Genomic DNA, 25,033 nt, shown 5'->3' with positions numbered 1-25,033 from the left:
GCCACCGTGCTGCAGGTCACCGACCGAACCAGTACCTCACAGCAGGGTCCAAATCACACGGGCTCTGGGCACCCAGATCAACACCTCGAACTTCAGCCAGGAGCAAGCAGGAACACTGGTGGACTGGGATTCCGGCAGGCAGGCGGAGTAACCGCTGCCAAGCGCGGCTTGCGAGGCTTCCACGGTCACCTCCGCGCAGAGGGCGGGAGCAAAAAGGCCACACGAAGGGGATCGGACCAGTCAGACCCAGTCTGGCAACCCCCTTCCTTCCTTCGTGGCTGCAGTGTCCCCTCCGAGAGCCGAGGAGGGGCTGGTGTCCCCAGCAGGGAGGCCGCCTGGAGCAGGGAAAGCCTGTTCCTGCAGGATGGAGCTGGGGGGGAACGCCGGGCACAGAACCGGGCTAAAGAAGGGGTGCTCAGCCTCAACTTCAAGCCTTCCTCTTCTTTATCTCCCCTTTTCCACCTCACCAGAGAAAGCAGCCTCATAGCATGACAAAGTGATGTCACCTCAGCATCCCGCCAGCACCTCCTCCGCACCGCAGGTCAGGCGCCTCGGGGAGGAGAGGGGCGGTCTTCCCACGCTGCCGTTGGGGAATCTCCGTTGCAACAATCATTCTCTTTCCAGCTAGGAAGGTATTAAAATACACCAAAGCCTCCTCCAAACAGCAGTGTTAAAAAAAAACTGAAGGAAGGAGGAATACCACCATCCCCTCGTGCTCAAAGAGGAGCCCCCGTGCTGAACTGTCAACGCCACGGCCCAGTCCCAGCCCCGCGGCTATCCCAGCTCTGTGGTTCTTTAATTCCTCCCAGGGATCGAGGTCCACCAGGAGCACTTCTCCTCTGGAAGCACAGACCAACTGCTTTTTACTCCTCACCGTATCAGCAGGGGGCTGCCCTGACAAAGCTGCAGGAGGACACATCTGATGCCAGATAAGTGCTACAACCCTGGTTTTAAAGACTTGCTCTGCAGAGCCTGGCTGTTCTTACAGCCCTCCCTCCTTCCCTCTGCACCCCCACCCTTCAGCCTCCTGGAAGGGACAATACTCTGCAAGAAGTTTCCATCATCATGGGGTGGTTTTTTTTCCTCCCCTCCGTGTTTCTGGAGCTGACGTAGGGACGCCGAGCCCAAACGCGTTACTCCGGGTTCAGGAGTACAGCGACACAGAGCCACCCCGAGCCAACACCGCACGGAGAAGTCCCCAGGATGGAGCAGCTGGTGGCCTTGGCAGAGCTGCTCCGCCCTGGAAAAGCTGCGAGAGGTGGCTGGAAGGTGCTTCTGAGCCCAGGGAGCTCCAGCTCCTCCATCTAGTGGCGCAGGCAGCTTCGGTCTGGCTGGTTAACAGCCGTCATTCTGCTCGCTCCGACTGCGGAAGCGGCCGCTCCAATCTGGTTTGCAAGAACTCGTTAAGAACCGATAAAGCACGTAAACAGCGGGAAGCACGGAGCGCCCAAGGTCTCGGATCGCCCTCAGGCTGCCACAGAAAAGCACCCCTGGGCTCCATCCTCGGGTCCCGGCCACCCAGAACCTTCCCTTCTTGGAAGGTGCTTGCCCGTGGCACCGTGGAGCCTAGGTCCTGCCTGTCCTGGAGAAGAGGAGGTGCAGAGTCTGGGGCAGGGCACCATCTGCCAAGAGAGACGGACACACTGCAAAGTGAGAAGAATTGGTGCGACAGACCTAACTGTTCAAAGACGAGAGGGCGCAGCTGAATGAGGGACCCAAAAAAGCAGCGTGACTTCTGAGAACTTCCACGGGAAGGTGGGCTGGCAGTAGCGGACCAGCAGGGCTAAGGAGACGGGATGACGACATGACATGTTCTTGTAGCAGCTCCTCCCTTCCCCTAGCCTTCCAAGAATTCACGTCCCTCGGGAAAAGGGGGGTTTACCCAGGTAAGTTGTTATTCTTGCGCAACCCGGCAAAGGGAACCCAAGTTCCTTCGCTGAAGGACTTTGGATGTCCATGGATGACACCTCAGAAATTCATTCCCTCTACGCTTACCCCAAAACCCAGCTAAACAACTGCTGGGGCTGCCCTGGGAGTCCCCAAACACAGCAGCCACAAGCCCGTGACCACGGCAGGACAGGAGGCCAGCAGCACTTCTTCACTGACTTCAAGTGCTCTCGGGGCCACTGGAGATCCGGACACGGCAGTCACTGTTTCTTACTGTTGGAAAGGGCTTGCTTGAGCCTAAGCTAAACCACAGCTTGAAGCATTTCAAACCTAAAATGCCATCTTCTACCCAGAAAAGCTGCCAAGCCCCTGGGCTGCGTTTTCCTGAAGGTTTTATCTGGGAAAGGTCGAGCTTCTGGGCTGAATGTTGTATTGAACGTGGATCTTCAGTCTCTTAAGGGAAGGAAACGGCAACATCTAAATAATACTGGCAAACCATCTTCCACAGAAGCCTGTCCACATCAAGGAGGGAAAGCCTTGATGCACCCACTCTTACCAGGGTAACGCCGCTCCGATTCATCTGGTTTTAAACCCTGGAGCAACAAGAACAAGCTGTGGTTGTGCCCTGTGGCTGGGACGTGCCTCTGAGCCATACTGGTGCTTCAAAGGACTCTACTGGAACTTCAGAGCTGGCACGTGGGAGAACTGCTCCCAGAGATGTCCTCTGCTCCCTCAGCCTGCCCCTCAGCACCCTGCAGCTGCTGTTACTCACCCCCCTCACGCTCCCAAAAGAAGCTTTCATATTACATCTACCAAAGAGAAGGAAAAAGCAGCACACGTGGGAGCTGAGCACCAATTCCCAACAGTTCCACACAAGCAAATGTTGAGCCATTTTTGCCTATCTGAAGCCCACCCTCTGGTGCTCTTCCAGCGACCAGGCCAGACACCACGGACTGTCAGGGCGATTTTAAAGGAGCCCTTGGCTCTGGGCCCATGAAATACTTCATTCACCTGAAGGATCTAACGCCAAGAACCACAGTCTCGAGCTGTATACTGGTACTATTAGTGGATTTGTACAAATTCCACGATAAACGCTTATCTGTTTGGGCCTCACACCAAGACTCACAGGAGCTACAAATCTTGGGCCACATCTTTAAGCCCACGCCCATCCCTTCACTGCCACCATGTCAAACGACTGTTCCGTGCGCTCATAACTAAAAAATGAGGAAAAGCAGCAATAAATTATGGATCTGCACTACTGAGTTTCCCAGAGCAGAGAAGCTGCTACAATCCAATGCACCAATTTTAACATGTCCAAGGCTATTTTTAAATACGCTACAAAATGAGGAATGACGGTGTTTAGCTCTGTCTTATACTTGTCACGCAAGCCTGGGAAGAGACAGCAGAATACTCTCGGGTACGTGGAACACGAGACATGTTGCAAGCACTTAAAACTCCTTCCAGATCATCTTCACAGCCTGTACCTGGCTATCAGGATGGAAACGAGGGAGCAGACTATCCCATTTAGCCTCCCTGAGGGATGTCCTCAGATCTTCCTGGAAGCACCTGCTGCTGGCCAGCATCTGTTTGTTTGTTTGGGATTGGGTTTTTCCCTGCCCCCCCCCCCCCCCCAGGGTGTATCTTTTTATTCCTGTTTCATTAAAGCGCAGAGGACACCCAAAGTGTCCCTCATGTTGGGCCTGGAGATTTTATCTGACAAATCATTTTGCCTGGAAGCTTTGTCATACCGAAAAACAAAAGGCAGTGGACTTGAGGATGCCGAGCGGGCCAGATCTGCAGGGTTAGTTCTTACCATCCTGTCACGCGGCTGTCAGAGGAGTCAAGCAAAGGGGGTTGAATAACTCGGCATTTAAATCACAGCTTTGCTTGGCCTCATTTGTAGTCCCGCCCTCCAACAAAAAATTGCAGCGGATGAAGAGCCATTTCGCGTCAGAACAAACGTGACTCGAGGTTTAACCGCGCCCGGAGTGACGTGGCAGAGCCGACGGAAGGGCTCCACCACCAAACCCCACGCCTTGCTGGGATACCCGTGCCCTCCGAACACAAGCGAGCTCCCACAACGCTCCGTTAGGAGAGCTGCTACACCGCCTCACGCCGGGAAGGCGATCAGATCACGCCGCTCACGGAGGCTCTCCTCGTTGACCAGGCCCTGTGAACCTTTCTGGCAGGGCTCCCACGGACAAACAAGTCTTAGGGTTATTCAGTAACCAAAAAAGAAAAAAAAAAAAAAGAAAAAAAAAAGTAAAATCAGGTGGTCACAGCCTCTTAAAAAACTTTGTTGAAGATCAAATCTGGGCCAAAAGCTGTAAATTTCCCACCACTGGGCCAAATGCTGATTGTGCTTCACTGGATCAGGGGAGAAATAAAGTCCGTGGCTTTGCCGTCGGCCTGTTGCACCAGGAAACGGCGCCCTGCTCCTGTCTGCAGGCAGCTGATTCCAGGGAAGGCAGAGTGCAAATTTAAAGTGCCATTCTGATTATTTTATTTTTTTTTTTTTACCTGGTTTCTTACGTTTGCAGGACTAATTCAATTTATCTCTCGCTCGCCAGCTTGCTAGGACAGTCCTCCTATCGCCAGGCTTATCCACAGTATTTGAGAGTCCTTCCTTGAGATCCCAGGAGGTACTGACTTCATTCCTCAGCTTGGTAGACCTTCCTTGTCTGACATCCTTCCAGGAGCAGACTCACCAGCACTCACCTACCCTCCACAGCCACTGTTAATGTTTAGCCCGGGCTCCCCTGGCCGAGCTACACGCCTGTGACCACATCCTGCTCACACAGAACACAGGATAAATCACTCCCTCCCTCTCTGAAGGCACCTTGGACACATCAAGCTCCTAACCCTATTGGGTCCCCTAGGTTAAACTCCTCCAATTCGTTCCCTCTCTCAAGACACACCTTCGAGACCATCTGCCCTCGTTACACCCTGCCAGACTTTACTAATTGGTCTTAAATGGCAGCCCCTGAACCAGGCACAGCACTCGCAAGCCTCGGCTTACCTAGGAAGCAGCAAGGAACGATTTACTCGGCATTTACTGAAAATTCCTGTTCTGTCACAGTACAAAAGCCCTGTCTGCAACAGCGTCACCGATTCCTTGACGGCTGCTCCCAGACCCCTTTCACAGAACTGCTAACCAGCCACTGTCTACCCAGCAACTCTGCAACTGGACGCTCCCGCTCCAGTTTAGCGGTTTTCCTCGTCCCTCCTTCGGCCGCGCGCCTTTTCTTCTGCATCTTTTCTTCGTTCTCTCAAAATCACGTTGAATCTTAACCCAGTTTGCTTAGAGCCTTCCCAGCTTGGGGCCTGCTAATGGTTTGAAACCCTCGCCCCACGTACTGCACACACCACAGCAGCAGTTCATCCGCCCCTTTACTTCAGGCTACCCCCCCCCCCCCCCATTTAAAACAAACAGGGACCCTGTAATGGGAAGGAATGGGCATCGACACACAAACGTGCAGCCAAGAGAGTCCCCGTTCCCCCAGGGTGGCATCACAGCCACGTCACTCATTCCACAAGACGTTATTTACTCCCTTACCTTTAATTTTCTGTTTGTACTCTTCTGGTCGGTGGAGGTACATGGCTGCAGCGTCACCATTTAGAGGATCTATAGGGTTAGGATAGGCCAGCAGCTGGGGCAGGAACGATTCAAATATATTGGTGAGATCTGCAAGCGAAAGACACGGTTGTTCACGGCCACAGACCCTCAGTCTGATTCATCACCCCGCAAGTGGAACAGCAGGCACAAAGCTTGAAGGGCAGATGTACTGAAAATGGGGGCACAAGTTAAAATAAAGGAAAGTTAAAAGAAAGGAAACTGCTCCAGGGAAAGGACCTACACGGCTGATAAGAGAGCTGCTGCTGGAGGTAAGCTGCAGCTCCTCAGCTAACTGCACAAGCTACTCGACATCCCGGCGACGTAGATACAGATATCTGGGGGTTAAGCAAAAAAGTGGAAGGACACAATTGTTTCCCATCGAGGCTCAGCCCTGGCTTAAGGAAAAAAAAAGGAAAAAAGCAAAAGAAACAGCGCTGTGCTTCACCCCCCACTGAATTCTCCTCCTATTTCTGCCTCCCTCCATTGCCATCTTTAATTGTCTTACGCTCCATGACTAAACTGACATATCTCAAGCATAAAACATCTTCCCAAGTGGTTTAGATGATCGTGTTAATAGAAAGAGCAACCAACAAGTCCCTCCTCCGACTCAAAACAATCCGCAGAATGTGACAAGCTCCCGTTAACACCTTGGTGCCAGTTGGCATCCATCACTAAATAACCCACAACAGGGAACATACTTCTGGTGGCGATGAGTAATTGTGGATACACGAAACCCTCTTCCCACAGCCCTGAGACGACAAGTACCACACTTCAGCGGTGGGGGTGTTCAGGAACAAGCCTTGTGTCATCATTTCTCCTCGGGAGGGGCTTCAGCAGGACCAGGCACGCCCACACAGAGCGGAGACTAAACCCCCGGTGCGCCAGGTTTCGCTTTAGCCACTGGAGAGCTGCTGATACAGGCAGAGCAGAATTCGTTGCGTGGGGTTTTCCGTTGGGTTTTGCCTGTGAATGTTCCACACATCTTTTAAGGGGATCCCCCTTTCCTCCCTAATTAAACAGAGTGCTTCTTTTCCTGGTGACAGAGAAATCCTGCCGATGGACGAGCATCACCAGTCCCCTCTAACACGGATCAAGGAGGAGCTGTTGGCAGGGAAGCTCCCCAGGATCCCCCACGTGAGCAGTGTAGCCATCTCGACCTGCCTCTTAGAGGAACAAGGTCCCATGTGTGACCATCCCTGAGCCCAGCCACCACCGAGTTGCTAAATCCAACCACATCTGACAGCGGGCAAGGACCTGAGAGCCATCCACTTTCTACAAGAGTCTTCAAAAACGGGTGGGCAGGTAGCGGGGAAGAGATCTCCAAGCGCACTCCCTGTGCTAATGGGTACTCTGGCTCTGGCCACAGAAAACCAGGCTCCAACTCCACCACCAGCGAAGATACAGCTTCAGCAGAGCTGCACCGTCGGTCCAGGCAGATCTTGGCCATTGCCCCATGTTACCACCTCTGCAGATCCACCAATATTCTTCATAATTTCTGCTGCGGGAGTGGCTTGCCCTTGGTAAACCAGTTCAACCTCCTAGGGACTGGGTTCAGACAGTGTCAGCAAGAAGTTGACTTTAGTCGGTGAAACCACCTGCTCTTGGGTCAAGTCTCTCCACGGAGCAGGCTGAGACCAAGGACCTCTTTGTGGCCATTCGACAACTAAAGTTTCACGTAGGCTGAGCAAGCAGAGCCCTAGAAGGCCACCGTGGCTCACACTGCAGGGATTTGATGTTATTTGTGTCTTTAAGAGGCCTCAGGAATTTCCCCCTTCTTTCAAACCCCCAAAAGCAGCATTGGTCTAGCAGGAACTAGTTGAACATGTGCACGAACCCTAACCACTAGCGCTAATGACTTGCTACTTCATTAGGGAAGGCGAAGGAACCTAACCACGAGGCCTTCATGAATTTATTGGTAGCTATTCCGGGTCTCTTCCACCTTAGTCGCTCCTCGAATTAGCTGACCCATATCCTCTGCCAGCGCAGGAGCGCTCTGGTGTAAAGGGGTGACGCTCCAAACACCACAGCTCCGCCGAGAGGCACCCGGAAATATTATTTCCCCCTTTTCATTTCACGTTCAGGAACGGGCCACCTCCTTATTTCACCTAAGGAGGCAAAGCCCTGGAAGCCGCGAGGCGACGCAGGCACTCCTGTGTCTGATGACGGCTGAGCGAGGGGGGCAGAGCGAAGGCAGTCACCCCAGCGTCCTCCCTTTGCAGCAAGAGGCCTGTCCAACGACGCGCTTCCTACCGCCAAGTTTCACCAGGTGCTGTGGAAGGTGCTCTGGGCACAACACACCCCCGATACCTCCCAGTTGCCTGACACCGATGGCTGGTATCGCAAGGAAAAAGGCAGAAGGCTTCTCCAAGCTTGCTGCTACTAATACACCACAAGCACAGCACACACCAAGCTGTTTTCTCCACCTTTAGGAGCAGCAACGATGACAGAAATACAGCAGCACTCGTTAGGAAACCTCTCACGGCAAGCCTTCCTATGAAATTGTTTGGAAATAGTGCAGCAACCCCGCCGGGGCCGTCTGGGAGAGCGGGCTGCGGAACAGGGAGGCTCTCCCTGCGCGCCTCCCGAAGCAAAACCCAGAGCACAAAACCCCGCGCCGCCGTTACGCTGGAGCGATTTTCTTTTGTCCAGCCCTGCCCACGATCTGCAGGTGGCATTTCAGGCTGTGGAACAGCAGCACCCGCTGCACTGAGCTGGATTCTGCTGCCGACTGAACCATGCAGGTTCGTCCCCCGCGGAGGGCTGGGTTTGCTAACGCCGCTTTAACGCCTCCGCCGCGCCTCAGATCCTCCCAGGACACAAGAGCATCCTCTTCCTCCCTCAGCAACACCGCCTGGGTCAGGGCTAAGCTGATCTCTCCTCCCAAAACCACGTGAAGAGTACGCCACGCATCTACCACACGAGGACTTCAGGCGTTCTGATGAGGAGTGAAGTTCAACAAGTTGCTATAGCGATTTCCCACCCAGGATTCACCAAGTCTGGTGATTTCCTTACAAATTGTGCTGGCGAGGAACGTGAAGCAGCTTGTCTCTCTAGCAACTGCTTCAAAGCATAGGTAAAACCAGGTTTTCATCAAAGAACATGAAGGATTTGATGGGCACCCTCCCCCTGAATACTCTTCCGCAAAGCGCCATCGGAACATTCGAAGAAGTTCACGTTTTTAAAACGCAGCCAACCCAGACTAGATCCTCAGCTCTATTCCTTTTAGCCACTTCAGCTTTCCCCAAAGGCATTTTTAACGGGTCTTCAGCTACCAGCTGAGCTTTTTATCTCTAAAAACGAGAGGTCACAGCCAGAAACGACCTAACGGGAAAGCCAAAAGGTTCTGCAGCGAGCAGCGCGGTCATCGGACGCCACACCGCCTCCCAGCCTGCACTGAAGCGACGCTGCCACGACAAACGGGAACGGTTTCTGGTGCCATCTTCTGTAGAAGTGGGATCACAGCCCCGTGCACAAAGAACACCCAGCTTGAACGCACGTACAAAACACGGGTGGGGTAGCCAGAACTCTGTTTCCCCTCAGATACAGTCCCTCCTCTCTTTCAACGCTGAATCATGGCGGGGTGCTGTTGTGCAGTTGCCAGACAACACCAAGCAAGGGACTGAGCGATCCTTTGTGAGGTTTAGGGACTATTTTCACGCCTCTGGCATAAAAACAGGTCGCCAAAGTATTTTCACATGAAAATCCTATTGTTCACGTGATCTTGGCTCAGTGAAGAGTCTAAAACTTCAGTAAAAAAAAAACCCAAACAACAACAAAACCCCCCCAAATGGCCCAAGATCATCTGTCTCCAGCAAGCTGCATTATGTTAACACGCCAAATACGGACGTTCACGTGCCCAGCTTTCAGGGAAGTGCCAAACTCACCGTAGAGAGCTGTCCAAGTTTGATTGATTACATCTAGACATACAGTTCCTGACCTGAAACATATGGAAAGGATGGAATTAAACACAGTCACACTCAAAAATACGCCAGGGATTTAATATAACCTACCCTCTCCCTTCCCCTGCCCTGCCTCTGCCCCGCTGTTCCAGATAAGCTGTGGTTTACCTCTGTCTTGTGGTTAATGGAGGGGCAGCCTTTAACTACATGAACCTTCATATTCTGCACAAAAGAGAGTAAATTGGAGCCTTTAGTGAATTAGTTGGTCCTTATGGGGCTCTGCTGGAGAGACTGAAGCAGAGGGGGCTCCCCTTAACTGAAAAAAAAAACCAACCCCGTGGCAGAACATCTTCTGGTTTGAAGAATTTTACAGAGACCTGAACTTCAGCTAAAGAGGGAGCTACGGCTTAGCCAACGCTGCTCCTCGTGTCTAGAAAGCCGGCACAAGGCCAACGAGGAGGGGGATTGGCAACCTTGAATTCTCTGCAAATGAAGCGTGCTGCAACACAAAGACCACATCTGCAAGAGTCTGCAGCTCTCCAGTCCTGCCCACAGCCTGACCCACTCCTGAAAGTCAACTTACGGTAACATCTACTTCTCTCAAATCCCCCACTCTGGACTCTTAGGTTGATGAAAGCAGGATTCAACTCACCAGCGCGTTATCATGAAGCCAAAACACAGCAACAATTAGACAAACTCCTTAGAAAAACCACACGCTAGGGATTTACTTACGCTTCGTCAATGTTGGGGTGGAAAATTTTATTCATGAAGCCTGCAAAAGAGACACACGGGTAAATAGCAGAAAACAGCCAAAGATTATTTTTTTCTTTTTACAGGAGAAGTCTGGAATTTACTGAACAAGGACTCAGCTGACTAGTTTCAAAGAAAACCCAGCCTTAGCTATATATAGCTATGTAACCTTTAAAATAGGCAGGCAACATTCTGACCCTAGGGTCCTCGTCCGTTCCCTCGAAATTCAGCAAAACCCTCTGCTTACACCGCAAAGCTTTTGTGGTTCAGTATTGCCTTGAAAAGAACTGCCCAGCAGCACAAGCGAGCACCCACGTCTGATGAAGTGTTTTTAAAAGCTGCAAGATCCTCTTGAATAAACACTAGCCACAGAACTTAAGCTCAACATTTGCTTTATGATCAGTTTGGGGATTTTTTTTTTATGTCTCCCAACAAAGATTTTGTAGGAACTTGAAGCTGCAACATCAGCTGTAAGTCATTCAGGGGCAGAGACCGGTGCAGTGAACTAATACTTCAAGTTTTGCATCAATACAGCAATTAATTCATCAGTTGGTGCTTCTGGTCTCCTAGAAAACACCTCAGATGCGAGGTCTTGAATGAGAAAGCTTGTCGTGGCTTTGTCCACATTCCAGACTTCTAGATACGACAGGGCTTTTTTTGTTCCAACTTGCAGATTAAATTGTTTAAAAAAAAAAAAAAAAAATCCTGTGGTTTCATGACTTACAACATCACAGCAGAAGATGTCTCATGCTTTAAGGACTGTATCTGGTAGAGGTAAGCCACGCTTCACAGCTGCCTACTTCAACTTCAAGCTCAAGACAAATGGCACCTCAAAACCACTCCCCTCTTCTCCCACAAAGAGAGAGATACTAAAGGAATTAAACCCCACCATATTTGGCACCATAACCTGTGTAGAAGTAGAGCACATCCACCCCAAAAGCAAAGTGTTTCAGATGATGGCGGTGAGAGGATGCAGAATTCAGCTACCAAGCTCTTCCCTTTCCACAGGAGGAACCCTGGGTGTGGGACACGTCCCCAGCACAGAACAGATACAAACCCGGGTGTGGGACACGTCCCCAGCACAGAACAGATACAAACCCGGGTGTGGGACACGTCCCCAGCACAGAACAGATACAAACCCGGGTTTTCACCTCATTTCACTGCCAAACGGATGGAGGATTCCCATATGCTTCTGCTGGCTTGGCTGAACCCTTTGGGCTCTGCCCAGAAGGGCTGCTGCACCCCTTGTTTCCGTACCAGGTTAAGCTGCTTCCGAATCTTAACACTGGTTTGGTTTTTTTTTCAGAACTTAAATTAAAACCTTCTTTCCTCTGCTGTCCCACCACCCCGCAGCCCCTAGGATATTGAGGCAATCCATTTAAAAAGCTCCTTCCAGGACTCAAAACACACAGCAGTTTTCTCTCCAGAGCAGCCCAAAGAGCGAAGGAACACGTCCCCTGTTCGCCGTTCAGCAAAGCCCCTGCCTTCACCACCTTCCTCAAGCCGCTCCAGGCGAGACCCCGCAGCAGTGCTGATGGATCATCCCTGCCCAAACAAGGAGTGACCGTGACTTGACTGACAGCATGCTTCCCATCTGGGGTAAGAGCTGACATATGGATTTAGCTCCTTTTCTTTCCATGTATTATGACACAAATACAAGTTCATATTTACTCTTACTGCTTGGATTTTGCATAAATACAACACGAGGCTGAAACGACGTCCGAAGCCAGGACAACCTCTAAAAGAAGAGCCGAGAACAACTCCACGGTAACAAGTGTCTTTCAGGAATACCCTGCCATGATTTAGCTTGAAAGACTGAAGCAGACTTAAAAAGGGAAGCTGTAGTTCCATCAAATATTTACGTTATGGCAGCTCTCACAGGTTTAAATCAGGTCACGGATCCATTATGCCAGCGCTGGAGAGCTGCAGCGAGCACCGATCCTGATTCTAAACCATCCCTCTCTTAAAGGGGGCAGGGGGAAGTGAGGTCTCTGATAAAGCAGAAGAGAAGAGAGGATGGGGGAAGACACCAGGTAACAAGAATAGGACGGTTAACGCATAGACCTGCTGAATTAAACACTCTTTGTTCTGGTATCTGGGAGACAGACTGGCTCTCTTTAACCCAGCAGGACGCAAGCATCCCTCTGCCTTCCCTTATTTTGGTTTTCTGATCATCTCACCTATTTCCTAGGGCCTTCTACCACAGCCACCCCTCGCTGGTTGGCCAAGGCTGTGCTGCAAACCCACCTGTAAGGTTTTGGTCAACTCTTCATTCACAGACTTCAGCAATTTAAGCTGCCCTCGATATCCGGGGAAACAAGATTAGGTTGTCTGCTCAAGCAGCTCCTGGGCTAGAGATTTGTAATTCTTCTCTGTCATCTCTGCATTCACCCGGGCAAGGAACAATCCCTTCTTTCACATTGTCCTTGGCCTCGAGCTTTACAAATTAAACAGTTGTTCTTTAAGAAGGGACACGAGCAGCCTCTCCCTGCACTCCTCGCTTCCTAGGTTGGCGATTTCTTGCAATTCTTCAAGGTCCCCCCAGTCTCATCCTCCTACAGACACAAACTGCCCAGGCCTCGAGCAGCTCTGTTCACATCTTTCTTTTTCCTAACCCAGAAATAAGCTCAGACTACGACCTCCTCCTTTATTTCAAATGTAAAGTCACTTGCAGCGACAAAGCACTAACAGCGCTCCAATAACACTGCCTCGCTCTGTATTTACTTTTACAAATACAAAAGACAAACCAAGCATAAACATCCACGTAAAAATGAATTTCCAATTTAAAGAGGAAGCTAGGAGCAAAAAAAACCCAAACCTCCCAAGCCAGCCCAAACACGGGGGCAGGTTTACAGCCGTAGCGTTGAACACAGCACACCCCACTGCTCCAGGTGAGCACACCACGAAGAGTGCCAAGGGCCAGGCTCTTGATTTCGGGTTCTCACCGTGGCCTGGAGCATGAAACCAAGGTCTCAGCCTGAGCAGCCATGATTCCGTGTGCTGGGCTGGATGTAAACGCTTCCCACTTTAAAACAATATTCATGCTGAACGCTGGAAAAGCCCAGGCTTGGGAGGAATGTGAGCAGCAGAGCGGCTGCAGTCCACCCTTCCCATACAGAGACACTGAGGCCCGGAATTGCCTTTAAAGGCCAAGCAGGCCTGCCTAAAACCTGTATGGACAAAAAGCCTTTGGGTGATAACGGAAAAAATCCCCTGTGCATCCACAAAAGAGTTGCACAACAGAAAGGGACGCATCTGTGCCGATACTGGAAGACGCCGAGACCAATATGCAGATGCTGACCTTCAAAAACGCTGGTATTTCAGCAATAGCCCTGGAGTAATCACTCCTGGGGTTGACAAAAATCTTTGGAGAGAGACACATTCTTAAATTAAAACCCAGCTCACTGAAAGGCTGTCAGTCTTCCTTGGTGCTGCAAACACGGGAACATTCGTAAAGCCCCAGCAGCTGGACGTACGCCAGCATGAAATGAAGTTCTCTCACAGACCAGCCGTGGATGGGGCCGAACACCCAGGGCGCTGACTCGCAGTTGGGTGGAAGCAGTTGCTCCGAGGAGCTGAACGCACTCTCCAGGTGAGCCAAACCACGGCGGAGAACCAGGGAGGAATTCCAGACTTACGTGGACGTCAACATCTCTCTACAGTTCCCGGGAAACGACTAGAAGGCGCTGCCAGAACCAACGGGCTGTCGTGAGCTGCTTTGCCAGCAAGTTCTCCAAACACCTGGATAACTTGGTGAACACTGGGGCTTCCCAAGGGACCCCTGTGGAGCCATTAGGCAGAAAGGTCCTGCACGAGGTTGTTCCCCATCGATCGCTCCCCTATCACTACGCCAACAGGGCTGGACTGTGAGTTAGGACGGGTCCCCTCCCTCGGTACAGCCCCCATACAATCACAGAATGGTTTGGGTTGGAAGGGACCTTAAAGATCACCCAGTTCCAACCCCCCTGCCATGAACAGGGACACTTTCCACTAGACCAGGTCGCCCACCTACCATTCAAGCAGAAAGGACTCAAAACTTGGAGATCAGAGGGATCAGAAACCTGGGCTGGAGCCTGCCTCCCCTCTCTTTCCACAGCTCCAGCTACACAACGCCGGCCCGCAGCAGCAGAAAGCTTTCTGCGCTCCTCGGCGGTGCTTCTCCGAGCCAGAAACCAGTTGCAAGCCAACACGTGGCCCGTTGCTTATCTGAGCTCAAAGTACAGCCAGCTTGGATGGTAGGTTAGGCCAGAGGGCCCCAAAAGTGACTTCTTTTTTCCACCCTGCTTCAGCAGGCAGGCAGGAAGGAGGAGAAGCAGCGTGCCAGCCAACCCCGGCACATCCCAGCCAACCCCGGCACATCCCAGCCAACCCCGGCACATCCCAGCCAACCCCGGCACATCCCAGCCAACCCCGGCACATCCCAGCCAACCCCGGCACATCCCAGCCAACCCCGGCACATCCCAGCCTCCCGGCTTCGCCTCTTCTTCCTCAGCGGGGAGTCAGCCGCGTGGCCGACCCGCACCAGCGAGAAAGGCAAGGGGACTTGCCACCAGCTCTGGGGAACGTGCCAGAGGAGCCGGTTTATAGCCGCTTACCCCTCCCAACCTCGCCACTGCGTGCCCACGGGGCGGCTCTCCTGGCTCACAAAGCAAGGCCAGCTGGGCGCTTCTCCACCTGACCCACCACCGTGAGGGCAGCCGCGCACCACCGCGGTGCCGAAGAAGCGGCCGAGAGGAGAAGCGCGTGTAACCGCTCCCGACTCTTCATCACGGCAACGCCGGCAAGCCTCAAAGTTTTATTTTGAAGGAGAGATCAAGGCCAAGTCAGGAAACCGTTCGGACTGCCTGGCTGGTGAGGTGGGAGGGTCGTTACAGCCTCTCTGAAGCAGGATGCAGCGAGTTTTAAATACCCCACCAAATCAAGGGGGCTTGGGTGACCACCCCAGGCTGAGGGCAGACCTGTGCGCGCAGAGATGACGGTGCATAAGCGAAAGAGCTGATGCGCAGCACGGAGAAGTCAAGAGCGGTGTTTTTCCTCTGCCTTTTTTAACCACTGGACAACCGACCCAACGGAAAAAGATCTCCCAAGCACTCACACGGTGTTGCCAAACGGCCAGATAAGATTGGGCTAAACGTTAAGTTTAGCCCAAACACCCAAAAGCCTGCAGGGGAACATGCATTTGTTTCTTTTATTTTCAAAACCACACTGCACTCATTTCGGAGACGGCCTTCTCGTGTAACTGAACACGAGCCTGCCACACACCACAGGCTGAGAAACCGTGGTAGGCGATGGGGGAGAGGGCGTGAGAGCAAGACCTCTGCCCCAGTCCTCAGCTTAGTACCTCTTCCCCTCTGCAGACAGGGACAACTGGTTTAGCACGTGGCTGTTCCCCATTTGAAGGGCATAGGATCTGCCCGCCTCGGAGGTGCACACCTTGCCCAGCGCTCTCAGGTCAAAAAGCTCTCGCTGGCAAAGGCAATCATTTCTTTTTTTTTTTTTTTTAATGAAATTTGGAGGTTAGGAGCCCATTCCGAGCACTCCTGACCGAGTCAAAGGTAACGCTGCGCGCTCACCGCAGAGGCATTCGCCGTGCAACGCCAGCTTGCCAACAGCAGAGCAGTTCTCTATGACCATACTCAAATTCTAGTAGCTTTTCAAAACAATACCACAACCAACCCCGCGGCAGCTTCACGAGGGAAAGATCAGGACAGAAAAATACGGCTGTAGCTGACCAAAACCAGCGGCAGAGCTACAAAATCTGGACCTGCTGCTCAGAGCGGTCCTTCTTGGAAGCAGAAAAGCAGTATCCACAAGCTTACAGGGCCGGTGCTACGCAGCAACCTCTGGAAAAACACGCAGAGCTAGCACAAAGCAATTGCCCAATATCAGTTCACTTCATTGCTTAGGTGCTCCGTCACCTGATGCCCGGGCTTCAGAGACTGGCACAGCAGCAGCGAATCTGTGCCAAGCCCGCCTGAAAACACCAACCCCGCCTGAAAACACCAACCCCATTTTGTCAGCCCGTTCCCATTCTCCGACTGTAGCGGGGAATCTGCGGAGGGTGCACAGTCGTGCGTCAGAGCAGGCTGGAGACAAGGCTACGAGTTACCTTTAGGCGTCTTGTCTTTCCCCTTAGACAAAGCCAAGCGTATCTGAACGAACAAGCATCTTCACATCGCTTATAGGGCCGAATGAGGATCAACACGCACATGCAGGGAAGAGCAAGCTCAGAACGGTCACAGGCGATAAGTGACTCATGAAATTCTAAGTAGCAAAGCGTAAGGCAATCCAGAGAGGAGCCGAAAGTAAAAATAGCAGCTGCAGCTACAAAAGGAAAAATAAGCACAGGCCAGGAGAGATCTGTTAAATCCTGGCTGCAGCTAAACGCTGCTCCGTTCCTCTGCTGCCACAACGTCTTGTTACACACATACACGCACACCCCTCCATAGGTTTCGCGTACGTACGAGGCATTTTGTTTTGCAAAACACTGAGGAGAAAAGGTGAAGCATAAATGCAAGATAACCGGGCCAGGGATGGAAGGAAAAATGAGCACTGTGTCTAAACCTACAGAAGTTATTTGAGAAATGGAGGCTCTGAGCGTATCGTACGCAAACTTTGCAGCTGTGACATTTGATTATTAAGAAACCAGAGTGACTCAGTGCCAGCCTAATATTCTCTGCAGATTTTAGCAATAACATAAATGCCACGGTGCTTCCAGGTAAGAGCCCAAGCTCCCAGGTTCACATGTTTCTACTGCTCCTATCATCTAAGCAGGGCAGGACATTCACACTCCGCGCTTCCTCCCATGTTTACGGCATCAAAGAGCATTAATCTCCGGCTCTTGGCAGGCGTACGGACTGATGAAAAACATACAAAATCTGCACAAAGTGTTCTCGTGACTCGGGAGCTCAAAGCAGTACTGAAAGTACTTCGCTACTCCCCTCTGAAAAAGCAGGAACAGACTCGGCAGAAAGTTCCCCTGAAGATACTAAATCCCAGAGGGAAGGGGAAAGGAGCGAAGCAGTGCCAGCAGAGTTACTGAAATCATAAACAGCTCAAAACACATTGTCTAGGAGACAGCAAAAATGGAACCAAACATCCAGCAGGGGAGTGCTTCGGGTCCTCATAAGCACGCAGGGATATTTACATTAATTGCCAAAAGCACTAAGAGCAGCAGCACTCGCGAGCTTCAGAAAGCAACTGGGTATTTTTCAAGACTTGGTTTTGTTCTGACAAACGGCTTAAGTTCAGGAGGTTTGTTTCCGCCCTGAAGACGGGGATATCTAAGGATCCCAGGCTGAGTTAGTTCACCTCAAGGGGACCCCTCGAGCCCAGAGCCAGCACGACAGCCCTACGCCCGGCTCCGTTGAGCTTTGTGTTCTTCTGGGATGTGCATTTCCCTTTTTACTTTAGGTTGTACAGCTCTTGTCAGGAAAAACCATCCTGCACCTCTACGGGATCTGTCTGATCACACGGCAAAGACCAAGCAAGGAACAGGCAATGCCAGAAATCCTGGAAAGGTCCTGCAGGACATGACACCACACTGGAAGCTCTCCCAGGAACTGCTCTTCTCACACAGATCTGAGGATGGTTTAGGTCTTTAAGCAGAGGCACTTACCCGCATTGTCAGTCACCGTCCCTGGGGCGGCATCATTTAATAGACTACAGCCACAACTACCGACCTGAGAAGGGCAGGAAATAAATGCCACACATATTTGAGAAGGGAGCTGTGGGTGGGACAAGGGAGCAAAGATTTGGCAGGAGAAGAGCCACCACACGGAGTGAAAGCTGCTGCTAGAGCCCCTCAAAGGCGAAAAGGACCACCACCCCTTTAGGGTTTAAGAAAAGGTCCGCACCTTTCCCCACGCCAAAATCTGGAACCCACTTTAAAACCCTTTCCTCTTCAGGTTTGCCAGTCGGCACTTTAGAAGAGAACACCAAGCTCCCCTGTACCTTATACTCAGAGCCACGCTGGGATAAAAGCAATTTGAACAGATCAGAAAGCAACTATTAGCAGTCACTTTTCAGAAGCGGCTTTCGAGAACGCACGGATATGCTTCAAGCCATCATGTTATTTGCTGCAAAAAGCCCATGCCATGTTCAAGACTGCATTAAGTTCTTCTAAGATGGAAAGAAAATTTTAGCCTACAGTACTAGAGGAACAAGGAAAGCTGCAAGGACAGCAGTTTTGCTTTCAGCTTCAGCACAAAAGTGCAATTTATTAAAGGAAAAGAAACGGCTGGATTCTATACTTTACACACGCCAGAGACTTACACAGACAATTTGAACTCTGCATGTCACCACCCCAGCGGGAGCTACGCGGTGCTGAGAACAGAAGGGCTGCAAACAAGCTACATGTGTGCTCTAGATGACCTTCTGCCCATTTACAGGCTCCACCATCTCCGAAATCCTTCACTTCCACCTCTTTACAGATCAGAGATGGCCACGGCAAATGTCTTCCCTACTAATTCCTTCCCCCGTGTTATCCAGAGCTCAAGCTGGCTGAGGACCGCTGGGTTAGGACACCCGTGCTCCCGGGAACAGGCAGCCCTGGGAGAGAACAGGATCTCGTCTCCTTTCCAAGCTTGTGAACGCTCCCGGTTCGGCTGGGACGAAGCCTTGCTCCGGAGCCCTCCGCAGTGCCCCAAACCCAGCGCTATCAGGCACTGCACACCCGCGCTGCCTCCGAGAGCAGCGGCGCGGAGATCGGGCCGGCCCAAAGGAAGGGACCCAGACGTCACTCAGCCCGGGCTGGCCAGATAAGCTGGGCTGGGGCAGCAGAAATGGGAACCAGACAAAGAAAAATAAACCTCTTCCTGCGGCCTGGTGGGAGCTTCCCTGGGTCCTAGCGCTCTCCTTGGCTTTTCCACTCCCCAGCTCTTCCCTCCCCGCAGCAGAGCTGAGCCCCGCTTTGCTAAGCCAGCTCTTGTCCAGCATCTTGTCTGCCTCGCCCAGGAGGTAACCTGCGCTCCCAGCAGGCAGCAAGGCAGGCCCTTGGAGCAAGAGGCAGCTTTTTGGGGAGCTCGGCGAGAGAAGCGGTGGTTTTCAGCCGCTCAAAGACGCTCATAGGGCCGGGGAAGCACGCCGGAAGGCACAACGAGTAAGACAGTCGCGACACAGCGGGTACGAGCGAGCTGGCGGGTGGAAAGGAAGACGGCAAAAGCAACACTAGAAGGGACGAAGCAACCTGAGCCAAAAAGAACCCCCTCCACACCCCCACACCCCCCCCCCCCCAGCCCTCTCCCCAAGCTCACAAGGGGAAAGGCCATCCTCGTGGTGTCAGTTCTGAAAATACAGCTGGGCCAACTCCAGTCCCAGGCTGCCTTTTACTCCCGCCTGTCCCAACTAGCACGAAGCAGCCTCCAAGCCAAACCACCCAAAGGTCACACCTACCACCTTCCACGCCACTCACCTGAGCCTAAATCAACAGCACCACGAATATACAAGAGCCTGGCCAACGTTTAGGTGCGTTGGCTTCAGAGGCTACTGGAAAGAAAGTCGGGTTTTGCTTTAAGCTAGCAACCTTGATTTCTGATACACACAGGAGAGAGAAAAATAACCTTGAGTAGACTAGAACCAAAGCAATTAACAAGGAAACTGGGTTTTACGCACTTTCCAAGCGCTGTCTGTAGCCAGCCCAATGTTTAAGATCGCCAACACGACAGTACCCTGATCTGCTTCGGTTCGTGGCACTGGAGAAGCGGGGAGGGAAAAATGCCGGGCACCAAATAACAACCCGGGCATCTCGTAAACAGTCTCTAACCTAAGAGGTTTATAGCAAGTTTCAGAGCTGACTCGAGAGGAATGAGAAAAGGGTTCACACAGCTGCAGCCACACTGCACCCTTACTCAGTTGTGCGCACATCTCTGGCGTTAAGGGTTCAACAGAAACACACAAGAGGTAAAGGACGGCGTAAAACCAGCGTCGCTCTTTCCCAAAAGGCAAGGTTCACCATTTGGAACGAGACAGCTTATTTCTCACACCAGAGAGAAAGATCTTAAATAGAAGGCACTCCTGGTGTAAGGGTCTATTTTAAGAAAGCGGCCAATACTTAGCAACTCCAAATCAGGATGTTGATATTGGAAGGGACCCATCTTGTCCAACCCATATCGTGAAGTTTCCACATCAGCTCTCCTCAGGCAATTTTCTCCATTCTTCAGAGTGCCCCGGTGGCTTGAGCCGCAAGCACACCCTTCTGGCGTGTTACCAGCACTTATTTCACAAGCTCAGAAGAGAGACATTGGAACTCGATGCATCTGCTCCAGTTTTCCAAGCAATATTGGCGATTTTATTTATAGCTTAAGCGACTGGAATAAAGTTTGGTACCAAAAGACATCCAGGTTAGACCCAAGGACAGAGACAGGATGGCTACAGTCTAAAGAACATTTCCTGATCGAACTTCCTATTTGCTCTCAAAGATCAAACACGGCTGACCAGTCTAGCCCACTGCAGTTTCTCTGGTGATAGGTCCCTGCTTCTGTGTTCTTCCACATATGCATCGCTTCGTCCAAGGGGACAGAGGCTTCAGCTCCACTTTCGGACAAGAGGTTCACCCCAAGACCGTGACCACGCACTGTGGTCTCTGCTCTCCATACTAAACGAGTCATTTCATATAAAACAGGCTCCAGCACTCGCTGCGATATCCTGCACCTCACCCATGAATGGAGAGAGGATTAAAAAACCCAGGTGGTAGAGAGACACAGTTCACCAACACACGAACGTGTGACCAAGCCACATTTCCAGCTCCCAGCCCTTCCGCCAAAAGACCAAACTTCCTCTCTGCTTGGCACATGCCATCTGGAAGTCTGCGGTCGAAGCGTTCTGCAGACTTGAAGCCAAGACCTTATGAGTGCACCAAGGGTTGCTGCAACTTCACCTGCAACAGTGCTGCAAGCAGCAACATCTCTCCTAAATAAACAGTACCACGATTTTGACTGAAAGTGATTTTTGGTTACCTATAGACGGGGATTTGAAGGGGTATTTGTCAGGAAGGTCGACTCTAACTTTCCATACTCCACCTTCATATGGTGCTGCAACGAAAGAAATGCAGGTATTAGACACTTCATCACTCAGGAGAGAATAAATAGAACTACAGCATTAAGCAAAACACATCTTTGGAAGAATACTTCGTTCCATCAGGGGGTAAGATTTCACATCAAACCTCCTACGGTAAAAGCCTTTTTCCTGCGCTGCCTGACAAGAAATACATGATTTTAACCGATACTGCAGCACATCTCAGCACAAAGACACAAGAGCCTTATTCAAAACACAGACTTTAGAATAATCTACTTACCTTTAGAGATGTTACTAAATTAAGGCACGCTGGAGACCTGACTGGTGATCTAGTCCCTAGAAAAGCCTTCCTAATTACAAACTCTGCGAAAATTCAGGTGACTGATGCAAAACTTACGAGCCAGGTCTAGAAAAGCTAAGCACCAACGAGAGCGGGCTGAAGGCCACAGCAGGGGGCTTAGTCGTCCCGAGGCGGCAGCCAGCTCTGCTCAGCTCCAAGGGAGGTGGTTCACCCGCACGAACGCTCACAGCTGGATTTCACCCCGCCCTCGAGAGCGGCCTTCAGACACTGCTACCCTTTGATTTCTCACCCCCACTGACATTTGCTCATCTCCTTCCCCTCCAGCAGCATGTGTCATTTCACCGTTCCCCACCACGAGCCATTAGTTTGTTTTTGTAGAAGGGCTGGGTCGTATACTTACTTCCTTGTGGTCCATAAAACTTCACAACAAATTCGTTGAGTCCTCCTAAGATTGTGACTTCGTGTTTGCTCTCAATACTGATACGTTGAGTCAAGGAAAAACATTTAGTCCAGGAAACGAAACGCACGTACTCAGATACAGGTGACTTGCTAGAAGCCTGTCGAACCAAATAGTTTAAACCCAAATATTCTAAATATTCTGCACCATGCAATTTAAGCGCCTTGACACATCTAAGTGACCACACCACCACGACGACGTCAGTAAAAGCCAGTGCTACAACCGAAGAATCCCTTCCCCCTGCACTGAGCAATCTTGAGATGATGCCTCCCTTCCCCTCAGAGCTGCTCAGTGTTCTCCATCTACCCCTGCACAGCGTAAGCCCTGACTGAAGAAAACGCCGAGTCCCCGTCAGCAACGTATTTGGGAACATATTCGGGCTGTGGAGGGGAGATAAAAATCTAAATCCAGCAAGAGAGCTCCAAAACCTCACCGCACCGAGGCGCCAACACCAGAGGCGAGGCCAGGACTCGGAGAGACCTCTCCCCTTGCCAGCGCTCGGGAGATGAGCCTCAAAGCAGAAAGTCACCCTTGCCCACCACCCGCGCTCAACGTTTATCCTCCTGCCCAGATGAGAGGAGCAGAACTCGCCCCAGTCCCTGCTCTGACAAACGCGAGAGCTGATGAATTCAATTTTCCTTGGCTGCCTTCGGCGCTGTCAGATGGCCTCCCACAGCTACAATGCAAATTACGGCGCTCTCACGTTAATTTGACTTGCAAGACCAAAAAAAAAAAAAAAACTCTGGAGAGACGGCAGAAGGGCGAGATTATGAGGCACTGTTAGAGTGTGAAAAGAACAACTGGATTTCTCCACATTTAAAAGAAAGAATCAAAGCGCCAGTGCTTTGGGAAGAAGGGAATACAAACGGAAAGGCAAGAAATCTTCATTTCAAGTAAGGCTCGGTTAAGACAATTAGCGGTGATGTCTCAGCACCCAAGCTTGCTGAAGAATTCTGCTATAAATCAGGGTTAATGGATTGTGAATAATATCCTACAGCAATTACCTTTAATCAATAATCTTCATATGAATTACGAGGGAACCATCAGAAAAGAAAAAAACAGAGCAGGAGAAAAAAAAAAAAAAATCAAAAGGTTTATTCCCACCTGAACTTCAGACTGCTGCAGCTCCGCGCCGCAGAGGCTGCCCCCGTTTGAGGGAAGGCGGCAAGAGCGCCGAATAGCTCACAGAAGATCCTCCACATCGCCGCAGCCAACTTGGCAGAAACGCTCCGGCTCAGAGGATCTGAAGCCAGGTTCCCTTTTACAACCCAGATTTCTCACTCTGATGCAAAAGGCTTTCTACTGTCAGGGCACAAAACTTGCCCAGGAAGCTCTCCACCTCGCAGCAATTACGCAGAATCCCCCCCCCTCCTTGCTCCTTCACGGCACTGAGCAAACAGGCACCTCTGTGCCCAGCCACACACATTATACGCTCACTTCAATATTCCTGACCCACCAGGAACGCAGCTGCCTGGGACCTACCACCAGGAACAAGGAATTCCCAGCTCAGACCTACCCCCAGTCTCACATTACGACCCACGAAGCCTGCGCCACGGCTTCGAGAGAAGAGGCTCCCGCATCCAGAAGCGCCAATTCAACCCCGGGCGTCCTCGTACGCAGGAGCTGCAAGTCCCATCTGCGGGGTCAGGATTTATTACAGTTCCTCAAGTACAATGGCTCCCAGATTGGACAGAGTTTTCCCACAGTGCCAGCTCCAAAAGAATTTGGATGCAATAACCCTCTTCCCCTCGTTCTCAGGGGGAGGGAGAAAAGTTTATAGCGGTTTATTTTGGCTCAAGAGTTTTCTCGGTTCAGCATAAGCTGCTCTGCCCTACAGTGAAATGGCAAGTCGCTCGCTGCACCTGGCGGCCACCCAAGAGCGGCTCACAAAGGGCAGATCGATGCCTGACTGTCCCGAGCGCAAGTGATTTCTCTCCTAAAAGCCATCTCAGGTTTGCAGAGCAGCTTAGCACCCAAGTATGGCAGCTTGCTTCGGACCTGACGTGAAGGGACACTTGTCACCAGCCCTTTTCGTGTCACCCAGTACCATGACAGTAAGTTTTAAACACAGGCTCGACTGAGTTTAAAATTCCTTTGAAAAACACACGCAGTCATCTAAGGGATAACTATTTTGGGTTCAGAAACGAGCTCTTACACAAACCCACCGTGTATGATGATGCCCAAGAGTGAAACGTTTAATACTGCAGTATGTTAACACTTACAGCAGCTCGGCGGATCAGGTTAAATACAAATGGTTTTACTTAGGACTAAATCAAGTCCCACTTAATAAAAAACAGCTCTCCCAGCCTGATCTTCAGAGCGAGCTCCTGAGCAGCTGCAGCTTATGTGCTCTTCGGCTCCACAAGCTCTTACCGACCATAAATTAAAGCAGAGCTTTCTGCACTCAGACTCAGCTCTAGTGCTCCCAAGTTCAAAAAAAAAACCCCAACTATTAGTAAGTAACGTGGTGCCATATTTGGTTATTGTCCCTGTTGTGGCAAGGACCTAAAATTCCAACAAAAAACCCCAGCGAGTGAGTTAGGCTCATGAAAAGGTTACATGCCAGGATGCGGATGCTGGGTTTGGGAACAACCGCCTTGTTTATTAACAGGGCACAAGAGTCTGAGGACAGGCTGAAAATAAAGCGAATTTCAGCAATAAAGCCCTTGTCATGACACAGGGGAAAGCTCTGGAAATGCATTAGCAGAACTGAGGAAGCTGGGGAAACCCTCTTTCCTGGGCACCAGGTGAATTCCACGTCATCCCCCACCTTCCAACCCAAGTGAGGTGAACCATCTTCCCTTTCCCCTCTCCACCAGGTTTCCTCTGAAAGGTAGAGATGCCCAGGAATTCAAAATCTTGAAATTCCCCCTACCAAAATGATGGAGAGCATTCGTGGGAGAAGTGCATGGAGCAATTACAGGAAGAACACCTAGGCCCTAGGAGCTCTTTCCATCTCCAGCAAGTCTTCAGAAAAGGAAACATTTATTGCACGAGCTGGGACTCCAGGAAGACCGGGAACCTGAGGCAGACCTCAAGGCTTCTCCATCCCACAAAGCCCTACCAGGGAACCCTCTAGGCACAAAGGAAAAGCCTGTGGGAACAGAAGG

General features: G+C 51.3%; 1 protein-coding gene across 2 annotated transcripts in view; it reads right to left on the bottom strand.

The window, feature by feature from the left end:
* Nucleotides 1–25,033, bottom strand: part of UBE2H (ubiquitin conjugating enzyme E2 H) — a 51,841-nt gene that overhangs the window by 2,183 nt on the left and 24,625 nt on the right. The window contains exons 2-6 of one of the 2 annotated variants that reach the window (XM_086481175.1): nucleotides 21,867–21,943; nucleotides 21,108–21,182; nucleotides 10,135–10,174; nucleotides 9,388–9,440; nucleotides 5,444–5,572 (exon numbers count right to left, since the gene is read on the bottom strand). In XM_086481175.1, the coding sequence (XP_086337301.1) occupies nucleotides 5,444–5,572; nucleotides 9,388–9,440; nucleotides 10,135–10,174; nucleotides 21,108–21,182; nucleotides 21,867–21,943 (374 nt within the window). The remainder of the gene's footprint in view (nucleotides 1–5,443; nucleotides 5,573–9,387; nucleotides 9,441–10,134; nucleotides 10,175–21,107; nucleotides 21,183–21,866; nucleotides 21,944–25,033) is intronic. The other variant, XM_086481179.1, reaches the window with a different exon arrangement.

The sequence above is a fragment of the Leptosomus discolor genome, chromosome 1, assembly GCF_034619465.1.
Source record: "Leptosomus discolor isolate bLepDis1 chromosome 1, bLepDis1.hap2, whole genome shotgun sequence".
Taxonomy (NCBI): domain Eukaryota; kingdom Metazoa; phylum Chordata; class Aves; order Leptosomiformes; family Leptosomidae; genus Leptosomus; species Leptosomus discolor.
This window is presented reverse-complemented; position numbering and strand designations above follow the sequence as displayed.